This window comes from Siphateles boraxobius, unplaced genomic scaffold (assembly GCF_051911475.1).
Source record: "Siphateles boraxobius isolate OS27281-9 unplaced genomic scaffold, OSU_SipBor_1 11, whole genome shotgun sequence".
Classification (NCBI taxonomy): Eukaryota; Metazoa; Chordata; class Actinopteri; order Cypriniformes; family Leuciscidae; genus Siphateles; species Siphateles boraxobius.
Window position 1 is genome coordinate 16,349,748 of NW_027508711.1, and position 22,016 is coordinate 16,371,763.

At 45.1% G+C, this 22,016-nt stretch overlaps 2 protein-coding genes across 2 annotated transcripts in view; one reads left to right on the forward strand and one right to left on the reverse strand.

Annotated features, from left to right (window-relative positions):
• Positions 1–22,016, reverse strand: part of gabra3 (gamma-aminobutyric acid type A receptor subunit alpha3) — a 725,881-nt gene that overhangs the window by 678,030 nt on the left and 25,835 nt on the right. The window lies entirely within an intron of this gene.
• On the forward strand, positions 9,279–10,512 carry LOC143703996 (uncharacterized). The gene is made up of 2 exons (XM_077197417.1): positions 9,279–10,056; positions 10,175–10,512. Exons 1-2 carry the CDS (start codon positions 9,281–9,283, stop codon positions 10,395–10,397), a joined length of 999 nt encoding a protein of 332 aa, XP_077053532.1. The 5' UTR covers positions 9,279–9,280; the 3' UTR covers positions 10,398–10,512.

Here is a 22,016-nt window from a genome sequence, read left to right on the forward strand (position 1 = left end):
ATAATGCTGCCACGCATGCCAGGAGTCAAGTCAGCAGTATTTACTCGTCGCATCGTGGCATACCACGAAACATTTGCCTCAGTGGGGAAAAAAACTAACAAAAAAAACACCATCTCTGTATTGTGGTACGAGGGAATGGCTGGGCGAAGTGCAGCGGAAATTACATCAGCATACACAACTGCACTGGAGAAGGAGCGGGATGTACGGCACACCATATTCTGGGTGGACAACTGCAGTGCACAGAATAAGAACTGGTGCCATCTATCCTCACTTGTCACTCTTGTGAACAGTGACACCATTTCACAGGAGGACATCACACTAAAGTTTTTTGAGAGGGGACACACGTTCATGAGCGCAGACAGTTTCCACCATGGTGTCGAGCAGCAAATGAGGAGCCGTCCAGGTGGTGTGGTCTACGACTTCGAGGACTTTGTGAGTGTTGTGGCAAGCTCCAACTCCAGAAAGGTGGATGTTGTCAAATTGGAGAATGCCAATGTGCTAGATTGGAGGGATGGCCACTCCACCGTCAAGGTCAAGAAAGCGCAGGCACCAAAGCTTAGGGAGATGGCGGAGATTCAGGTGCGGCGTGGCTCCAAGAGCCTCTTTTACAAACTGTCCCATACGGATAATGAATTTATGGAATTGGACTTCCTCATGAAGAAATTCTCACTGAAGGTGCCCAATCTTTTGCGACCACAGAATAGAGGGGTTGAGGAGGTCAAGAAGAGAGACATCATCTGTAATCTTTGTCCTCTCATGCCACCAAACAGGAGGGTGTTCTGGTATTCCCTGCCTGTGAGCAATGTTGTGGAGGATGAGGAGTAATAACCATATGAAATGTGTTCATAAATTATTATTATTATTATTATTATTATTATTATCATTATTTTTTATTTTATTTATATATATATATATATATATATATATATATATATATATATATATTTGTAATCTACAATCTATTATTAAATGTATGTTTAAAAATTTGAAATATCTGTCTCATGTATTCATTTCATTCCGAACTTTGTGTTTATAAACCTACTGAAACAGATACTGCACCTTTTAAAATCATCAACTTGTTTATCTTAGTTATCATAAGAGTTTGAAAAGCCTTAGAAACACTTTGGCAAAATGTTTTTGCTTTGCTCTGTTGAATTGGAGTTTAACTTGCCTATTATTGCTCCAAAGAAAAGTTGTTTTGCAGTGCTTTAACATTAATGTGATTTGTAGGTATAGCAGATACTACATTACAGATACAGAAACACCCCCAGACACACATTAATCTAATACTCACACATAATAATGTGGTCCTATTCAAAATAAATTGTCCCCATTTGGGCCTTGATACAGCTTAGCAATGTGAGACTTTAAGCAGCCGTTTTAGCACCAGAACAGCTTCCGGGTGGAAAATATTGACCTAAAATGGTCAAATTAGTTTGGGTTTGGTAAATCCATGTTCAGAAAAACAAATGGTTCCAATTGTTTCAAATACAGTGTATCTAACACACCCAGAGCCCAAGTTGTGGCAAAATAGTTTTTGGAGAATCTGTAGTTACTGCCTTTTTCCTTGGTATTGTGCCACGTTTTTTGTTAAGTAATACAAAGCAAGAATACAGTAACTGCAAAATAGGGGTAAAATATCAAATTAAATATGAGGATTGATATGTACAAAGAATAAGCTAATATAAAGTAACAAAACAGCCACATGTCCAATAATCTACCTACAACTACTTAGGCTGGATAACAGGATAACTTTAAAGTCATTTTTCTCAGTTCTGCACTCTGCGTAGTTACTGCCTTTTTGCTTTGTAGGGCAGAATAGCCTACTAAGATGAGTAAAAATAGACTGAAATATGTTGTAATATAATGTCTGTATAAGCAACAAACTGCAAATTAACATTTATATGCTAATATATTATAAACACCATGTTACAGACTAAATATGAATGTTTAGACAAGATTTCATGATTAGTTTTGGATAGATTATAAAGTTTTGACTGTAAAAAAGACTACTGTCACATTAAATAGGTAAGCTTTTGTTCGCCAATTTCTCCTCATATGTTAAATATACTATATTATGGGATGTTTTGTCAAAAATAAAGTAGGTATATTGAATTATCAACCAAGATGTTATTATAGTGTTTGTTCCTGTCATGATCCAGTCTCTTTTCCTCTCCCTCCCTCTCCTGTTCAAACACAGTATTACACACGCACTTTCATTCGCTTTACGCTGACACTCAATTACACTCTCTCTCTCTTCCAGCTGTTCCTTGTTTCCTTCTGCTTTGCGCTAGATTCCCCCCACCTGTTCTCTCTTTTCTCTTATTACGCTTGCTACTTCTTCTGCGAAAAATCTTCCCTCTCTTTCCCCGTCTCGTTGTCAGATTGTTTGTTAACCACTGATGAAAGGAGATTCACAGATTTCTCCTCCATCAGCCTGTCCTGTCCTGTCCGGTCCTGTCGTGAATCATCAGTTGCAAGTACTGCCTCACCTGTGCTTAATCCTCCGTGTGTTTCCCGAGTGACCAGAGGCTAGCCGCTGTCCGTGCTCCCTTATCCTTGCTGTCAGCCGCCCACTCTCTTCCAGAGTGGAATCTTTCTGTTGATGATTATCTGGCCCTGATTCCGGCTTTTTCTGTTGAACATTATTCTGCAAGATTATTTCTGTTGCTGGTGGCTTCCTCACTAAATATTATTAAAGACACTTTGACTGTGGTTCGCTGTTGGGTTTTGTCTCACCTCATAACAGTACAATCTGACCACAATGGACCCAGCGAACGAGACTCCCTTTCACGTCGCGTTGGAACGCCAAGGAGCTTTACTCGGCAGGCATGAAGAGGAGCTGACCACAAACGAGGCGCGTCGTGGAGTCTCTGGCTGAGCAGATGTCTGAACTTTCCACGCAGCTTCATCGCCTTCGCCACGAGTCGTCGCCCCCGTCTAAACCGCCCGATCCTCCGGAGCCCAGGATCAATAACCCACCGTGCGACTCGGGTGAGCCCTCGCAATGCCGTGCGTTTTTGACACAGTGTGAGGTCCTTTTTTCTCTTCAGCCCTCTGCCTACTCTAGGGACCGTGCCAAGGTCGCCTATGTGATTTCGCTCCTTTCTGGAAGGGCTCGTCTGTGGGGAGCAGCCAACTGGGAGGCGGAAGCTGACTTCATGGACCGCTTTTCCTTGTTTAAAGAGGAGATGATTCGCGTATTTGACCGTTCAGCGCATGGTACTGAGGCTTCCCTGCCTGCTTTCTTCTCTTCGCCAGGGGAGGCTTTCAGTCACTGACTTTTCGATTGAATTCCGCACCTTAGCGACTACGGCTGCCTGGAACAAACCTGTGCTGGTCGTCCGCTTCCTGGAGGGACTCAACGCGGAGGTCAAGGATGAAATCTTCGCCAGGGAGGTCCCCAGTCTCCTTGATCCTCTGATCGATCTCGCCATTCGCGTCGAGAAGCGATTTGACTCGGGCCGACGGGCTAAGAACTCTGATGCTGCATTACATTCTCTGCTATCCTCCTCGTCGTCATCCTCTGTCGCTGGTGCTGCTCCCAAACCTATGCAGCTGGGGGGTTTGCGCATTTCCTCGAAGGAGCGAGACCAGAGAATAAATAACCGTTTATGTCTCTACTGTGGCTCTGACAAGCATTTTGTCTCGACTTGTCAGTTAAAAGGCAACGCTCGCCAGTAGTAGGAGGAGTAATGGCGAGCACCACTTCTCTGGTTCCTCCACTAAAGTCCTGTACTACCATCCCGGTCGTCTGCACTGGTCAGGTTCCTCAGTTTCTGCTAGTGCTATGATAGACTCCGGGGCTGAGGGGAACTTCATTGACGAGGCTTGGGCTCTGGAACAAGGTATCCCCCTCGTCGATCTAAAGGAGACCACACCCCTTTTCGCCTTAGATGGCAGTTTTCTTCCTAATGCTAATCGTGAGACTATTCCACTGTCTCTCACGGTCTCTGGTAATCATCGCGAGCACTTCTTTTTTAATTTTTCATTCCCCGTTCTCTCCCATAGTGTTAGGACATCCCTGGTTAATTCAGCACAATCCTCAGATAAACTGGCCTAAGGGCACTATTCTGTCTTGGAACTTGTCGTGTCATGTGAGATGTTTGGTGTCTTCTATACCCCCTGTTTCCTCTGTTTCTGTGTTTCAGGAAGAGCCTGGTGATTTGACCGGAGTTCCGGAGATGTATCACGATCTGCGAGCGGTTTTCAGCCATTCCCGAGCCACTTCTCTCCCCCCTCACCAACCATATGATTGCAGTATCATCCTCCTGCCTGGTACCACGCCCCCCGTGGAAGGCTTTATTCCTTGTCGATTCCTGAACGCGAGGCACTTGAGAATTATCTCTCCGAGGCTCTCAATGCTGGTGTTATCCCTCATCCCCCGCCGGTGCAGGGTTCTTCTTTGTGAAAAAGAAGGATGGGTCTCTGCGACCCTGAATCGATTATCGCGGCTTAATGACATAACTGTCAAGAATCGTTACCCTCCGCCACTTATGTCATCAGCCTTCGAGATATTACAGGGAGCCAAATTTTTCACAAAGCTAGAACTGCGTAACGCTTACCATTTGGTGCTTATAAGGAAGGGGGACGAATGGAAGGCCAAGTTTAATACACCCCTCAGGCACTTCGAATACCAAGTTCTTCCTTTCGGTCTGGTAAACGCTCCTGCGGTTTTTCAAGCCCTTGTAAACGACGTCTTACGCGATATGCTCAACATATTTGTTTTTGTGTATTTGGATGACATTCTGATTTTCTCACCCTCTCTCCAGGTTTATACTCAACATGTTTGTCGCGTACTCCAGCGCCTTTTGGAGAACCGTCTCTTTGTCAAAGCGGAGAAGTGATCGTTTCAAGCATCCTCTGTAACCATCCATTGTTTCGGCGGAGGGGATCAGTATGGACCCCACTAAGGCAGGCACTACTTGGCCCATACATGAGTCTCGCACGGCACTCCAGCAATTTCTCGGCTACGCTAATTTTTACCGCCGGTTCATCCAAAATTTCAGTCAAGTGGCCGCTCCTTTGACCGCTCTTACCTCGTCTAAGTCGTGTTTTGTATGGACCGATTCCTCCCAGAGAGCTTTTGACCGTTTAAAGACACTCTTTACCACTGCTCCCATCCTAGCCACACCCGATACTTCTCAGCAATTCATAGTTGAGGTTGATACCTCAGAGGTGGGTGTTAGGGCCATTCTCTCCCAACGCTCATCCTCTGATGGCAAAGTCCATCCGTGCGCGTATTTCTCACATCGTCTCTCGCCCCCCCGAACGTAACTACGACGTTGGCGACCGTGAACTGCTCGCCATCCGTTTAGCTTTGGTGGAGTGGCGCCATTGGTTGGAGGGAGCATCCGTTCCATTCATTGTGTGGACCGATCACCGTAATCTTGAATATATTCGCTCCGCCAAAAGATTGAGTGCGCGTCAGGCTCGTTGGGCTCATTTCTTCGCTCGTTTCGAGTTTACTATTTCCTATCGTCCTAGGTCTAAAAATGTTAAGCCCGACGCTCTCTCTCGTCTTTTTGATTCCTCCTCAGTCGCCCCTAACCAGGAGAATATTATTTCCCCCGCGCGCGTGGTCGGAGCTACTGTTTGGGGAATAGAGAGACTTAAGCACTCTCTCTCTCATTCCATCACTCCATGAGGTTGCACAATACATTTACTTTTCGTTCCGGTCTCTGCTCGTCGAGCGGTCCTTCAGTGGGGCCACTCGTCTAAATTGGCAGCCCACCCTGGCGTTAGGGGAACCATCGCCTCCGTTCGACAGCGTTTCTGGTAGCCCTCCCGCAAAAGGGACATTCGTCGATTTGTTGCTGGCAGCACCATTTGTGCTCCAAGTCTAGCCATTCTCCTCCGTCTGGTCTCTTAAGACCTCTACCTGTTCCGTCGCGTCCATGGTCGCACATAGCGCTTGACTTTATCACTGGTCTTCCTTCGTCAGCTGGACATACCGTTATTCTTACGGTCGTCGATCGTTTTTCGAAGGCTGCGCATTTCATTCCCCTCTCGAAACTCTCCTCCGCCAAGGAGACGGCCTAGATAATGGTTGACCATGTTTTCAAACTCCACGGACTTCCCTCCGATATAGTTTCTGATAGGGGTCCACAATTCTCCTCCCAAATTTGGAAGTAGTTTTGCCACCTGTTTGGGGCCTCTGCCAGTCTCTCGTCTGGGTTTCATCCCCAGACCAATGGTCAGGCCGAACGCGCCAATCAAATTGTCGGCCGCATTCTGCGCAGTCTCACCTTTCAGAACCCAGCGTCTTGGTCAGAGCAGCTCCCCTGGGCCGAGTACGCCCACAATTCTCTCCCATCTTCCGCTACCGGTCTTTCGGCCTTTCAATTTTGCCTTGTACCAACCCCCGCTGTTTTCTTCCCAAGATTCTGCCTCTCGCGTTCAGTCTGTTCAAGCCTTTGTTAACCGCTGCAAACGAACTTGGAGGAGGGTGAGATCAGCTCTTTGTCGTTTTAAGACTCGAATGTGCATCGCCGCTAATAGACGTCGCGTTAAGAGCCCCCGCTATCATTGCGGCCAAAAGGTATGGTTATCCACCTATAACCTACCACTCCAGTCCGTTTCTCGGAAATTAGCCCCCCGTTTTTCCAGTGTGACCAGAGGCTAGCCGCCGTCCGTGCTCCCTTATCCTTGCTGTCAGCCGCCCACGCTCTTCCAGAGTGGAATCTTTCTGTTGATGATTAGCTGGCCCTGATTCCGGCTGTTTCTGTTGAACATTATTCTGCAAGATTATTTCTGTTGCTGGTGGCTTCCTCATTTAATATTATTAAAGACACTTTGACTGTGGTTCGCTGTTGGTTTTTTTCTCACCTCATAACAGTTCCAATATTCAAACTAATGAATCCTTACCTTTTTTAATACGTATGATAAAATGTATACATTTTACAAAGAAAGAATACACTTGAAATATTGTTAAAATTGTAATAGTTGTTGTAATTGTAACCTATTTGTAATTGGTTACAATTTCTAATTGTAATATATCCTCGCTGTCGGGCGGAAACCTTGAATGTCCAAATTTGGTCAATTTCATATTTTTTCACAAATCGATGCTATTGGTCAGTCTCCACGTGGGTCTGTTATTTTTACAAATTATTAACCAATCGAAAGTGAAAGAAACCTCGTAATCGAAAGAAACCTCGTAACTCCACCCCTTCTTCACTTGGCGCCGCCACGCTGGGAGCTTTGCGGCATTTTTTCTCCTCAAGATTGGAAGTCGCAATCCTCGTTGAGCAACACGTCCTCTTAGGTAAATGTCCTTATTCATGATTTAGTTATATAAACTATATAAATAACAGTTTATATATTATATATAACAGTTTTATCTCGATCGAAGTAATGGTAGTGCTAGTTTAGTGTAATGTATCATTTCTGAGGATGCTAGATTTTTCTTTCTGCTATGTCTTGCATTGGACGGTAAGTTAGCTAAGTTAACTTATCATGTTGATTGAAATCTTCCATGGTTTTGTTTCTGACGAGGAAATTTAATTTAAACCGCAAAAATTGCCTGTCGTTGACTTAGTTAGCCGCTATGTAATGTTATTGGTTTTGTCATCATGTTAGGTGAGATAGGCAGCTAACGTGATTTTCGTGGGGCTTAAATAAAAATCTCTCGACCCCCGCTAACGCTAGTTCTGACACTCATCTGAGGAACAACATAATAATTTAATGTACTATGTCAGTATTGTAGCTTACAATGTCAAGGCATTCCGTCATGTTCAACAAGTAGCTACCTTTTACGTCATGTTCATCACTTTAAGCAAGCTAGCTGGCTTCTTGCCTTGTTATCATACGTAAACATGCCGTATAACTTAGTGAAACGATCATTTGACCTTTATTTATTTTATTTTTTGCAGCAACCATGTCTGTGTCCTTAAAGGAACTCTGTCAGATGGTCAATGTGCCATATGATCAGGCAAGGGCCCTAATAGACAGTGAGAGCTCTGATGGAGAAAGTGTAACGTTAGAGAAAGAGGAAGCAACAGTGGTGGAGGATACAGTGGTGGAGGATACAGTGGTGCATGCTGGTAGAGTGAATTTCTGAGAGATAATCATGATTTCACAATCCAAAATGAATGAGTTTTAATGCAGATGTATTTCACAAAAATAGAAATAAAAAAAAATCACACTAATTGTACGATGTGTTTGAAAAGATTTCTCTGGTGGTCTGGAGGAAGAGGAGGCCTCGCTGCTGCCTCCAGAGCAGGTGCAGTTTGACACGGGTAGGTTTGATGCTTTTCTACATTTTGCTTTTCTGCTTTCTGCTATTCTACATGGATTTCACAACAGTAAATAAAAAAAAAAGACTCTAATTGTACCATGTGTTTGAAAAGATTTCTCTGGTGGTCTGGAGGAAGAGGAGGCCTCACTGCTGGCCCCAGAGAAGGTGCAGTTTGACACGGGTAGGTTTGATGTTTTTCTACATTTTCTCATTAAATTGGATAAGGTCCTTCAACTATAGCCCTCACTGTTGGCAGTTTATAAAGATGTAACTCATTCATGCACGTTTGGTTTGTGTGTGTATTTTGAAGTTTTCCATGGTGGAGACGATGAGGACTCGGACGCAGAGCATTCATGCTCAGATCCTGAGGAAGACGCACCTCCAAGGAAAAGACTGAGAGCTGAGAACACCTGGAAGAAAGTCATCAACAAGAAAAGAAGGATGGTTGGAAAGTCATACATTGGAAAACAGAAGCAGAAGGAAACAATGAGGGAGCCACGGGCTATGGGGCCTAGATGTTCATCAGCAGCATGTGCCAGGTCAGGTAAACATCACTGCAGTGCAATCGGCGAGCCTGAGAGGAATACAATTTTCAATTACTTTTGGCAACATGTGACCTGGGAGGAGAAGAGAGTGTATGTGCGTGGTCTAATTGATGTGGTCCCCGTGCAAAGGAGAAGAGGGGCTGAAAATTCCCGAAGATCCAATTCGCGGTTGTTTTTTTTACGGGTCAGCGGGCAGAGAAGACGCGTCTGCAAAAGTATGTTTTTGTCCACCCTAGAAATAGGCGAGTGGTCTGCTCTTAACTGGGCAAAGAAGGGACACACGCAAGCAGAGACAGAGGGACAAACACACAGCAATGCGAGTCGTTCAGTGGCAGGCCATGAATTCATTTGCAGTTTTTTGCACAACCTCCCAAAGGTGCCCTCACACTATTGCAGATCCACAACATCCAAACAGTATCTGGAACCTGTGTTTCAATCGATGGCTGATCTGTATGCAGTGTATTGTCGTGCTGCTGCAGAGAAGAATGTAACACGGCAAATGTTCACAAATGAGTTCAAGCGTCTCAACCTAGGCCTTTACCACCCAAAAAAGGACCAGTGCAACATCTGTTGTGCTTTCAAGACCGGCAACTTACCTGATGACGAGTGGCAGCACTATCTCCTTCAAAAAGAAGAGGCCCGCGCCGAAAAGTTGTCCGACAAAAGCAAGGCCAGCAACAACACTATGGTCTTATGTATGGACTTACAAGCCCTCCTTTTGTGCCCAAAGCTAAAAGCCTCTGCCTTGTATTACAAAACAAAGCTTGCTGTTCATAATTTTACCATGTACAACATGCTGACACACAGTGCCACATGTTATGTCTGGCATGAAGGCGAGGGATCCCTGTCTGCCAGTGAGTTTGTTTCATGCATTGTCGACTACCTCTCTGCACACACTGAGCCTGACACATTTATTCTGTGGAGTGACGGCTGCGGGTATCAGGACCGGAATGCAGTTCTAAGCAATGTACTTCTTCTGTTCTCCATGAAGAATAACAAAGTCGTCATTCAGAAGTACCTTGAGAAAGGGCATACTCAGATGGAATGCGACTCCGTTCACAGCGTCATCGAGAGGCGTCTGAGGGACCAGGATGTTTATCTCCCGGCAGAGTATGTTAACCTGATGAAGAGGGCCCGTGTAAAGCCCCATCCATATGAAGTCAAGTACATCGACCACACCTTCTTCCAGGACTTCACCGAGCTGAGGCTCTGCAAGTCTCTGCGCCCTGGAGGAAGACCTGGTGACCCAACTGTCCATGATATCAGAGCCATCAGGTAATTACCAATGCAAATCTTATGTCTTACCAATATACTCATGACATTATGATGTTGCATATTGTTTTATGGAATCTTACAGTGATTATGTTGTTGTGTTATATTTTTTTGCTATTAGGTACAACAACAATGGAAGGATGGACTTCAAAATCAACCACTCTGATGACTGGCATTCACATCCAAGTCACCAACTCCGAAACTCCACATCAGACAGCCACACAGTCACCCCGCTCTATTCAGACCGCCTGAAGATCAAAGAGCTGAAATTCAAACACCTCCAAGACCTGAAGGAAGTCATCCCAAAGGACTTTCACAGCTTTTACGACAATTTACTTCACTAGCTTAATATAGGATGCAGTATTAAAGGAGAACTCCTGCGCAAAATGAACCTGGGGTGTAATAACACATTGATACCGAGTCGACAGTTCTCTGGGATTTGTTTTCATGATAATCGAATGTAAAGAGTTCTATCTCTAAAAACTGTTTAGATTATAATGCTAGTAAATGTTAGCATATAATAAGTTAAAAGAAATAGCTAATTAATACCACTAACAATGCTCAAAATAGCCCCACACTAACACGGTAGCATAATGAGTGTCCAAACCGAAGCACTGGGAACTTGGTAAGTGTACAGACAGTTTAATAATAATATACTTTATAAAGACAGTACCATCGCGAAGCCATCTTTGGGAAACAGCCTCGACCAGTCGAACCACTAACGCCGTGCTAAGTGAGCTGAACTTTGAGATTCCAAGTCACAGTTCAGCTCGTAGCACGGCGTTCGTGGTTCGACTGGTCGAGACTGTTTTCCTAAGATGGCTCCGGGATGTTACTGTCTTTATAAAGTATATTATTATTAAACTGTCTGTACACTTAAAAAGTTCTCAGTGCTTTGGACCCTCATTATGCTACCGTGTTAGTGTGGGGCTATTTTGAGAATTGTTAGTGGTATTAACTAGCGATTTCTTTTTACTTATTATATGCCAACATATACTAGCATTATAAGCTAAACAGTTTTTAGGGATAAAACTCTTTACACTCGATTGTCATGAAAACAAATCCAAGAGAACAGTCGACTCGGTAACAATGTGTTATTGGTGTGATAATGAACCCCAGGTTCATTTTGCGCCGGAGTTCTCCTTTAATACTGGTATGGCAGTAAAATATGATGGCAATGTAACAACACACACAGAGCCTCACAGATACATGCACACAGACAAGGGCTAACCATACTCACAAACACAAATACACAAGCCTTAACTGTGATTTTATTATATTATAAATATTATTATTATATTTATTTTATTGTTAAACTATGATATTAGTTATTGATGTATTTTAAATGTCTACTTATTACTAGGCTTATTATAAATGTGCATTGAAGTTTTAAAATGTATATAATATAATACTTGAATTGAATGTTTTGGATACCACCATTAAATTATTGTTTTTATTATTATTTTACTGACTCAAAGTTCCCTCTCTTGGCACTGTGCATGTATAATACACCAACTAGTGTTTTTATGGGAGAAAAAAACAGCTGTCTACTGGCGTCGGGTAAGTCTATCATTGGATAACTCTGTCTGTTTTTTAGGTAATAACGAGTGAAAATAGTTAGGTTAGATACATTTGAGTAGGCCTGTTTTGTTAAAGATCGAAAGCTGTAATGCTTAGGTGCAGAAGGAAGCCCGTGAGCCACAAAGGTAAGTTTGTGTGCAGATTAGGCTAATTTCCGCCTATTAGACAGCCTAGTCAGCTCGTTTTTTGGGGCTTTTTTGGGTATTGCATCACTTATAGCTCATACACTTTTAAAATAGAGTTTAGGAAGATATATGTAACCACAACCATAAGCTTTGATTAGCTCTTAAAGCCTTGTCTCGTCAAAAGGCTCAACGCGACCGCGGACTTTAATGAACACTGCTGGCAGCAGCGAAGTCTGAATCCGTTCCATTCTTATCAATGACAGCGTAAACTTGTATCTCCCTGCTCCCAACTCATAAACCTTGCATCTCCGATTAAACATGGTTTTGGGGAAATGTTGTGTTAATGTTGGTACACAACAGTATATAATAGCAATATAATGTATAATACCAACTTTAACGATACAATGTTTAATAACTCAAAAAATATGCAGTTTTTTTTAATTTCCTGAAAAACAATGGTTTTGGAGATACGAGGATTCCGCCCGACAGCGACAATATATATATATCTATATATATATATATATATATATATATATATATATATATATATATATATATATATATATATATATATATATATATATATAATTTATTTTGTCCAAGGTCACATTCTTTGGTACCCAGTGACACATCTGTGAGAAAAAGGGTCATTAATATGCAGCTCATTATGCGGCACATTATCCGGCCTTTGTCTTCTCAGGTGTGAACACGCCTCCACGCATATTGCCTTTCCAAACAAAACGTGTCTAATAAAATTTAAATCAATGTATTGTTTTGTTTAAATGATTAGGCAGGATGATTTTCAGATCATTTTGAAGCAAAAACTCTAGGCAACAACACCCACTAGTCAAAAGTCTTGTGGACACATATTTAGTATGTGTTTTGTGGCCTTATTTCAGACACTTTAAGTTTTAGTTTTTTCAATAACCATGCATAAATAATATTCTCTCAAAAATACAAACATGTACATACATCTTGCTCAGATATTATGGTAGCCCTGTTTGTGCTAAATAGATTTGTAATTAATATGTTTATAAGCAACTGAAAAAAGCACAGATGTCAGGGCATGTCAACACATCTCAAGGACCCCAAAAACACCTTAGACCCCAGAGGGTTAATGATAACATATCCCCTTCAAACTGGTCTTATCAAACAAAATGTATCGATAGTTATTCTAGACAGTTGTAGCCAAGAATAAAATTAAGTCAAAACAGTCCCTTGAAGCTAGTAAAACATTTACATTATCTACATGCTAAAATGTCTGACAACTACCTTTAGAAGATGAGACATGTTGGTCACTGAAGTGTAAATTCTATGTACTGACAGGGAACAAATTACAATTACACCAATTACAAGTTTTTCTTGCATAGTACATATATACAGAGGTGTATGCTGGCCTTCTCTGCTGGCCATGTCAAAATCTAAAAAATAAATAAATTAAATTAAATGTAAAAAAAAAAAAAAATATATATATATATATATATATATATATATATATATATATATATATATATATATATATATATAAATTTTGTGAGGCATATGGCCCTGTCAAAATCTAAAACATTTTTTTTTTCCTTTTTACGATTATATTTCCAGAAAGAATGTGGTTATTTTTTGTGAGGCTGAGCTGGATTCGCCAAATGTCATCTAAACGCATCATAGCTCCGTGGACCAGCAGTAGTAGTATAGCTAGCCTTCCATTGAAACTGACATTTTCCATTTGATGATAAACTTGACTGACGTGTATCATTAGCCAATCAAATTTGAGGCTCAGTGACAGAACGCCCCAGGGGGCCAGTGATGTGTCGGCGCTAGCCCCCGCTGATGTCATCAACCGTTTGAAATTTTGGCGGTTGTGAGTGCGATGTTATAGAACTGAGCCAAGGCCATTGCCTTCATACCTCTTATCGATTCTGTTTCCGATCTCCTTCGTGTGCCTTTTTCAAGGCGTTCGTTTGGAGAGAAGAAAGATATAATTACAAAAGGAAGATCTACACCTAAGCTGGATGGGCTGACCAAGGCCGGAAAAGGTTTTGTGAGGCACTTTACTGAGGGTAACTACGACCGCTATGACTGGCTAACAGCTAGTACTGAGCAGAACAGGCTATTTTGCTGGCCGTGTTTGCTTTTTAATACCAGTGCGGGAACATGGAACAGCACGGGGTTTTACAGCCTTAATAGCTTCACCAAGGCAGCTATCAAACACCAGGCATCCGAGCGTCACCTCACAGCAGTGGTACATTTAAAGACCTTTGGTGAGTCCAGGGTGGATTTGCAGCTGCATGACCAGCGGAGACGAGAGACAAGCCAGCACAATGAGAGAGTGAAGAAAAACCGGGACATACTGAAGCGTCTCATTGATTGCGTCATCTTTTTGGGACAGCAAGAATTGTCTTTCAGGGGACATGATGAGGGGAGTGAGTCGATTAATCGAGGTAATTACTTGGAGTTACTGTCTCTACTATCAGAATACGATGCTGAGTTGCGACACCACCTTGCCACGGCCACCGTTTTCATGGGAACATCGGGGAAAATTCAGAACGATCTCATAAATGCTGTTGCTGAGGTGCTAAATGATTCCATCAAAAAAGAGATTACCAACACCAAGTTTGTCGCAGTTATGGTGGATGAGACCACCGATTGCAGCAATTCTTCAAGCTGTCATTTGTACTCCGGTACGTTACTGACATCGGAGTAAAAGAAAGGATTTTAAAGTTTGAGGATGTCACTAGAGGTCTGCACGGGCTTTAAACTGAAGCCCGAACCCGGCCCGTACCCGCGATCATTTAACCCGACCCGACCCGACAATTACATTTACATATTAAGCCCGAACCCGACCCGAACCCGAGGTCCATTCTGTTTCTCACAGCAAATACCATTTTTGCAATATGCTATGTTGTATTTAATGATTGCTTGACACATTAAACAAATACATGTAGGCGCAGCGGCCCTATCAGCAGGCAGCACAGCAGTTAAGAGAAAAAAACTTACCAATTACGTAACTTTGCTGTGGTCGAACAGGTGTAACAGTCACAAATTTCTCTGGAACTCAAACTTTAAACTTTAAAAAGTTCACGCACTGTTGCAAAACTATTTACACAAACATCCTTCTCAGTATGAGTTATGAAGGAAGAGAACGGCATCGACAGTTGATGGTTTCAGCGCCGTCCTCCTCTGATTGAAAGTTAGTCCAGCTGCACTGAAGTTCCTCTCGCTGCTGCTGCTACTTGCAGGGATGCTGAGGATACTACGGGCCAGTTTTGACAGTAAGGGGAAAACACCGCTGTTGTTTTTCCACCAACCCAAGAGATCCCGCTCTTCTTCCATGTCGTGGTTGCGGCTGGAGTATTGCGTAACTTCATCTGCGGTTTCACCGAGGGGCACGTTCACCCACTCCTCAAACTCTGCCACTATCTTGCTTCTTTTAGTGACCGGTTCAGCCACGCGTTCAGCTGGCTCGTTGCCTGTGGTAAAGCTGGCTATCCGAAGCCTGGCTTCTTGCTGGATATCCTCTCTGTCAGGGAGAGACAGCATGCGGAGCTGACAGAACTTTGGCCAAAGGAATATGGCAAGCTTATGTAGTGTCTGTATTTTGATTTTACGGTTCAGCCATTCAAGATGCCGCTCACAAATGATGGCCTGATGAGGACTGTCTGATGCCACAGGTCTGCAGTGGCGCTTAAGCCTCTCGTGCCACAAAACAACCAGGTTAAGTGTGGGGTACTGGTCACCCTCTAGTTCCCTCTGAGCCTCGTAAAATGGGCGAAGAAATTCCAGCAGGAACTCCAAGACATCTGGAGATATTTCGTCGATTTTTCGGCTTTCCCCTCGGCTTTCAAGTTTTTCTCGAAGCTCAGCGTACACCTGCTTAATTGAATCCAAGGTAAGGAACACCGTGCTAAACCTGGTTTCTGACATTTGCCTGACAGTTGTTGATAACTGACTTATTATACCCGTTTGCTTGACATATCGCACAAGCGCCTTTGCTGCCAGTAAAGTCTGTGTGACCTCTGGTGCGCTGTCTCGTAGTTCGGCAGAATCAAGCGCGTGTTTGAGAACTGTGTTATAAACATGGTCCTGACAATCCAGTCGATGATACGGCGCGAGTGCAGCAATCATGTTTGATCCCTGGTCAGTGACCCAGACGACTTTGTTCATAACACAAGCATCAAATCCTAGTAGAGATACGAGCAGTCTCTGTAATTCTCTCCGTATGTTGTCACCAGTTTTCGCTTCTTCAGGAGGGAACATCGCTGTTGTAAGGACTCTGCTTCGAAGCAAAAAATCAGGTGTGATGTAGTGGCAAGTGATAGTTAAGAAACTGATCTTGCGATAGTCGTCAGTCCACATGTCAGTGGTCATCCCAACACTAATATCAGACATGATCTCCGATATTTCTTTGACCAGCGCCTGTCTTTTGGAGGCCGTGGTTTCCTTGCATCTCCGAGAGATGGTTGTGGGATCAGGTAACACACTGTCCACTGAGACACGGCCATATGTAGCCCCCACATTTATTAGGTCTTGCGCTAGGTTAATAAAACCTCGTCCAGCAACCGTATGAAACGATCTAATATCCCAACAGCAAAACTCCACACATTTTTCTGTTACATTAGATTTTACAGAAGCTGGTACTGACTTGGCTGTTGGAGATAGATAGTCCGAAAGAGATGACTGTCTGTTGTTACTAGCGGCTAGGCCTGCTGTTGGACGAGTGCATCCACGGTCAGTGTGTCGCTGTAAAGAAGATGTACCTGTCTTTTTGCTGTCATACGCCAAGACAGCTTTGCAAGCTCTACACTGCACGTAACCACTGGGCTCTTTACTGGTTGAAACGACAAGATCATAATGCTTCCAGATTGCAGCTTTTCCTGCATCATTTGGAACTGTCATAAGTTTTCCCTCAGTAATTTTTTGCTTTATCAAACTCATGGTTTGCTTGTTGTCGTCTGCTGTCTGTCTGTATTGTGACTGAAATAGCGCGCGAGAGCGGTAGCACATGCGCAAAACAGCTTGTGATATAAATAAAACAAATAATTAAAAGAAATTATTTATATAAAATATATATATATATATATATATATATATATATATATATATATATTTATATATCATTATCATTATATTTGAGAGAGAGCCTGTGTGTCTGACTGTGTGTATGCACATATTGCACATCTGCGGCTGCGCACGTATGTACTTTCTCTCTCTCGCGTGCCAGTCACCACAACACAGCAAGCAGGCAAAGCACACGGCATGCAAACTATATATAGCATATTTAGTTTTTCTTAGTTAAACCCGAACCCGACCCGAACCCCAAGGCTGTTCATTAAACATTAACCCGAACCCGACCCGAAACCCGCACATTTTTCGGGACCCGTCGGGCTCGGGTCGGGTAGCAGACCTCTAGATGTCACAGGGAAAAAACGAGCTCACGGTCTAGCAGCTTCAGTACTTGAAGTGTTGGACTGCTACGATTGCAAAACAAAGTTTGCGGCACAGTGCTATGACAGAGCCGCTGTAATTGCATCCGGACTAAATGGGGTACAGGCCCGCGTAAAAGAAGACATTCCTCAGGCTCTTTTTGTGCATTGTTATGCACATACATTAAATCTTGTGATGTCTCTTTTTTTAAAATTTAAGGATGGCAAGATTTTTTGCGAATCTGGGAGGATTGTCTGCATTTTTTACACGTTCTCCCAAGCGCACAAAACTGCTGGATGAGTTCTGCGAGAGGCGGCTGCTGCGGGTCTCTCAGGTGAGATGGAACTTTAACTCCAGGTTGGTGGGCACAGTCCATGACAAACGAGCTGAACTGGTCATGCTTTTCCAGCACATCCTCGATCATGCTGAGGATTTTGACTGTGAAACTGTACTTCCCTTTCAAGGGAACTTCGAGCTGCGTCAAACGCTGCGGGAACGCCCCTGCGTTGTGCGTCATGAAGCACGTATGGAATCAGCCCAATGGAGAGATGAAACGTCATAGGCGGGTGACGTCATCGACCAGGAAACTATAAAGCACCCCAAAAACACAAGCGCATTAGCTTCTGTGCTTTCAGTCGCGCTACATGTGAATCTGTCCCTGTGTGATATTGTCTGTCTTACATACCCTGCACCACACAAACAATTTATCCCTATATATATATATATTGAGAGATTATGGCGGACGAACAGCAGTTTAGAAAGTGTGTTCCTCCCTGCTCGCGTTATTTAACGAGCGGGGATACACATGATCTTTGTGTTGTTTGTTTGGGAGTTCAGCATGCCCAGTTTGCTCTCGAGGGAGCAGGCTGTGAGCATTGCGAGCGTTTGCCGTTAAGGACGCTCCGCTCCCGCCGATCGCTCTTTGAGGAGAGCGGTTCGGTGCGCGCTCCCCGCGGTTCGGGTCCCGCTTCTGCCGAGGCAGAGCGGCGGCGCTTATCGTGGGGATCGCAGATGGATCTCACAGCGGGGTTTGAGACGGGCTCTGCCTTATCTCTCCCTTCACCTGTGAGATCCAGTGCCTCAGTCCCGGGTTCGGAAGCACGCGCTGCGGTTTCTTCCGCTCGGGCTGAGGCACCAATGCTGCAGCTATCCAGTTCTGAGGAACTTGATGTTGTTAGTGTTGAGGGAGATGTGGAGGATTCGCCACCCCACACTCCTGAGAGTGATGAGCTTATGGAGGTGTTAACAAGAGCTGTTGAAAAACTTAATATTGAATGGCCAGTGACTAGACAGGAGTCTGTTTCTAAATCAAAGTTGGATGAGAGATTTTTGCCGTCACGTGTGCAGCCTCCACGCCGGTGCCTGCCGTTTTTCCATGATCTCCACACCGAGGTGTCGAAATCATGGAGAAAACCGGTGTCATATAGAGTGTTTAGTCCCCAGACTTCAACATACGCTAATATTATGGGAGCCAAGGCTCATGGTTATGGTGCTTTGCCTCGTGTGGAAGAGACGCTTGCGAGCCATCTCTCCCCCGAAGCAGCATCATCTTTTAAGGCACCGGCATTACCCACCAAGCCTTTAAGAAACACTTCGGCTTTGGTGGGTAAAGCATATTCGGCAGCAGGTCAGGCTGCGTCATGTCTGCATACTATGTCAATCTTGCAGGCATACCAGGCTGATCTGCTAAGGGACATGAGTGAGAGTGAGGAGGTCAGTACTGACGTAGTTCGCGAACTGCGTCAGGCTGCTGATTTATCCCTGCGTGCCACCAGAGAATCGGCCAAATTAATGGGTCGTTCTATGGCAGCTCTGGTGGCCGCAGAAAGACATTTGTGGTTAAATCAGACTAATATTAAAGAGAGAGAAAAAGCTTTTCTTTTAGATGCTCCTCTTTCTCCCATGGGGTTGTTTGGTGATGCTGTGAATTCAGTTATCGATAAATTCCAAGAAGAAAAGAAACAAACTGCAGCTTTTAAAAAGTTTCTTCCCCTTAAAGTTCATGTCCCTGGGGCTGCTGGGCGGGAGCAGCCCCGGCCGTCTTCGAGCTCATCACATAGAGCGCAGCAGAGGCAGAGTGTCGCGTCTCGTGCTCCCCCTGCTGGACAGTGGGCTCAGCCGCGACACTCTCAGCCGAAGCCTTCTCCCAGTAGAACTGATCTGAGGACAGTTATATTGGCTAAGAAGGCTTCGGCTAAGAAGAAGTCCTGACGCCAAGCCGTTCAGGATGCTGAGGGTGGTCCCCACCGAGGCGGAAAGGTGTTCACCTCTTTTTACGGTGCCCATTCCTCCTCGGTGCCCTCAGGGGCTCGTTCTGCCAACCCCGCCTTTATGCCGGGGCACAGACGATCCCAGCGAGCGCTTTCCCGAGGGACGCTCGCTCCCTCTGAGGAGGGTCTCAGAGCGGTCAGACCAGTTGTTCCCTGCCGGTGCGCCGTTACAGGGCGCTGCGTCTGCTGCTCAAGTTACACCAGAGGCCAGTCTCGAGAGGCTGGTACCCTTAGTAGAATTTCTGGCAGAGTGGAAAAGCCTTCCAAAAATATCTCATTGGGTCCTGCAGACAGTAGAAAAGGGTTATGCTATCCAGTTCAGGTGTCGTCCACCAAAATTCAGAGGGGTTCTGCACACAGTGGTGGGCCCCGAGCAGGCTCTGGTATTGGAACAAGAGGTGAAAACGCTCCTTCAAAAAGAGGCTATAGAATGGGTTCCTCCTCCCAGTTTGGAGTCAGGTTATTACAGCCGATATTTCATCGTTCCAAAGAAGGATGGGGGGTTGCGTCCAATTTTAGACCTGCGCATATTGAATCGCTCGGTAGGGAAGCTAAAATTCAAGATGCTCACTATCAAGCAGATCGTGTCTCAAATCAGGTCCGAGGACTGGTTTGTCACGATAGATCTGAAGGACGCATACTTCCATGTGTCCATCCTTCCACAACACAGGAAGTTCCTGAGGTTCGCCTTCGGGGGCGAGGCGTACCAGTACAGGGTTCTTCCGTTTGGCCTAGCTTTATCTCCCCGCACTTTCACGAAATGCATGGATGCAGCACTAGTGCCTCTGAGGCTTCAGGGCATTCGTATTCTCAATTACATCGACGATTGGTTGATTTTAGCTCAGACCGAGCAGTTGGCGGTTCGGCATCGAGATGTCGTCCTCGCTCATATCAGAAAGTTGGGGTTGAGGCTGAACGCAAAGAAAAGTGTATTATCTCCTTCCCAGAAGACCACTTTTCTGGGTGTCGTTTGGGATTCGGTATCGATGCGGGCGCGACTCTCTCCGACCCGCATCGCTTCGATTCTCTCAGCTGTGAAACAAGTGAAGCTAGGCCAGCTACTCACTGTCAAGCAGTTTCAGAGACTGTTGGGTCTGATGGCAGCAGCGTCCAACGTTATACCTTGCGGCCTGTTGTACATGAGACCGCTACAGTGGTGGCTCAGGACCAAGGGATTCTCCCCGAGGGGAAATCCGCTCCGCACGTTCAAAGTCACGCGGCGCTGCCTTCGTGCTCTGGTCATGTGGAGAGAAACTTGGTTCCTATCCAAAGGTCCTGTGCTGGGGGCTCTTTGTCGTCGCATAACGCTAATGACGGATGCTTCCCTCACAGGGTGGGGGGCGGTCATGAGTGGTCGCCCAGCCCAAGGTCTGTGGCAGGATCATCATCTTTCGTGGCACATAAATTGTCTAGAGATGTTGGCTGTGTTTCAGGCTCTGAAACACTTCCTAACAGACCTGAGAGGCCATCATGTGTTAGTTCAATCAGACAACACGTCGGTGGTCTCTTATATAAATCATCAGGGGGGCCTGCGGTCTCGCCGGCTTTACAAGTTGGCCCGTCAGATCCTCCTGTGGTCCCAAGGGAAGCTACTATCTCTGAGAGCAATGTATCTCCCTGGGTATTTGAATGTGGTAGCAGACTCCCTGTCGAGGCAGGGGCCGAGGCCAGGGGAATGGAGACTCCACCCCGAGGTGGTGGAGCTCCTTTGGTTGAGTTTCGGTCGCGCCGAGGTGGACCTATTCGCTTCCAAGGAGACCACTCATTGTCATCGGTGGTTCTCCATCACTCTTCCAGCCCCCCTGGGGTTGGATGCTATGGTGCAGCCGTGGCCGAGGTCACGTCTGTACGCCTTTCCCCCGATTGCTCTGTTACCAGGAGTTCTGGAGAGGGTCCGCCGGGACGGGGTCAGTCTACTACTAGTAGCCCCGTTCTGGCCGGCCCGAGTATGGTTTGCGGACCTGATTTCTCTCCTGGACGGTTCTCCTTTGGAGCTCCCGGTCAGGAGGGATCTACTCTCCCAGGCGGGGGGCACGATACTTCACCCCCGCCCAGAATTGTGGAAACTGTGGGCTTGGCCTCTGAGGGGGCCCAGCTCATAGACTCCGGTCTCTCAACCGAGGTTGTTGAGACCATTCTTAACTCCAGAGCTCCATCCACGAGGAAGCTTTATGCCTTGAAGTGGAAATTTTTCACTTCTTGGTGTGGAGAACACCTGCAGGACCCAGTTAACTGCCCAGTGGGTGCAGTGCTGGAATTCCTGCAGGAGCGCTTCTCCACAGGGTTATCCCCCTCCACACTAAAGGTGTATGTGGCGGCACTAGCTGCTTACCACGTCCCTTTCAGTGGAGTTTCTCTTGGGAGACACCCGCTTATAACTCGTTTCCTCCGTGGCACTTTGAGGCTGAGGCCAGCAGTTCGTACGAGGGTGCCGACTTGGGATCTGGCCATTGTATTAGAAGGTCTTTCCCTAGCTCCTTTTGAACCTATCGAAGAAGTTCCCGAGAAGTTTCTCACTTTTAAGACTATCTTTTTGCTTGCTATCTCTTCACTAAAAAGAATCGGA

Coding starts and splice junctions, on each gene's coding strand:
- LOC143703996 (XM_077197417.1), top strand. CDS start 9,281: ATGTTCACAAATGAGTTCAAGCGTCTCAACCTAGGCCTTTACCACCCA. Junction 10,057..10,174: donor CATGATATCAGAGCCATCAG/GTAATTACCAAT, acceptor TTTTGCTATTAG/GTACAACAACAATGGAAGGA.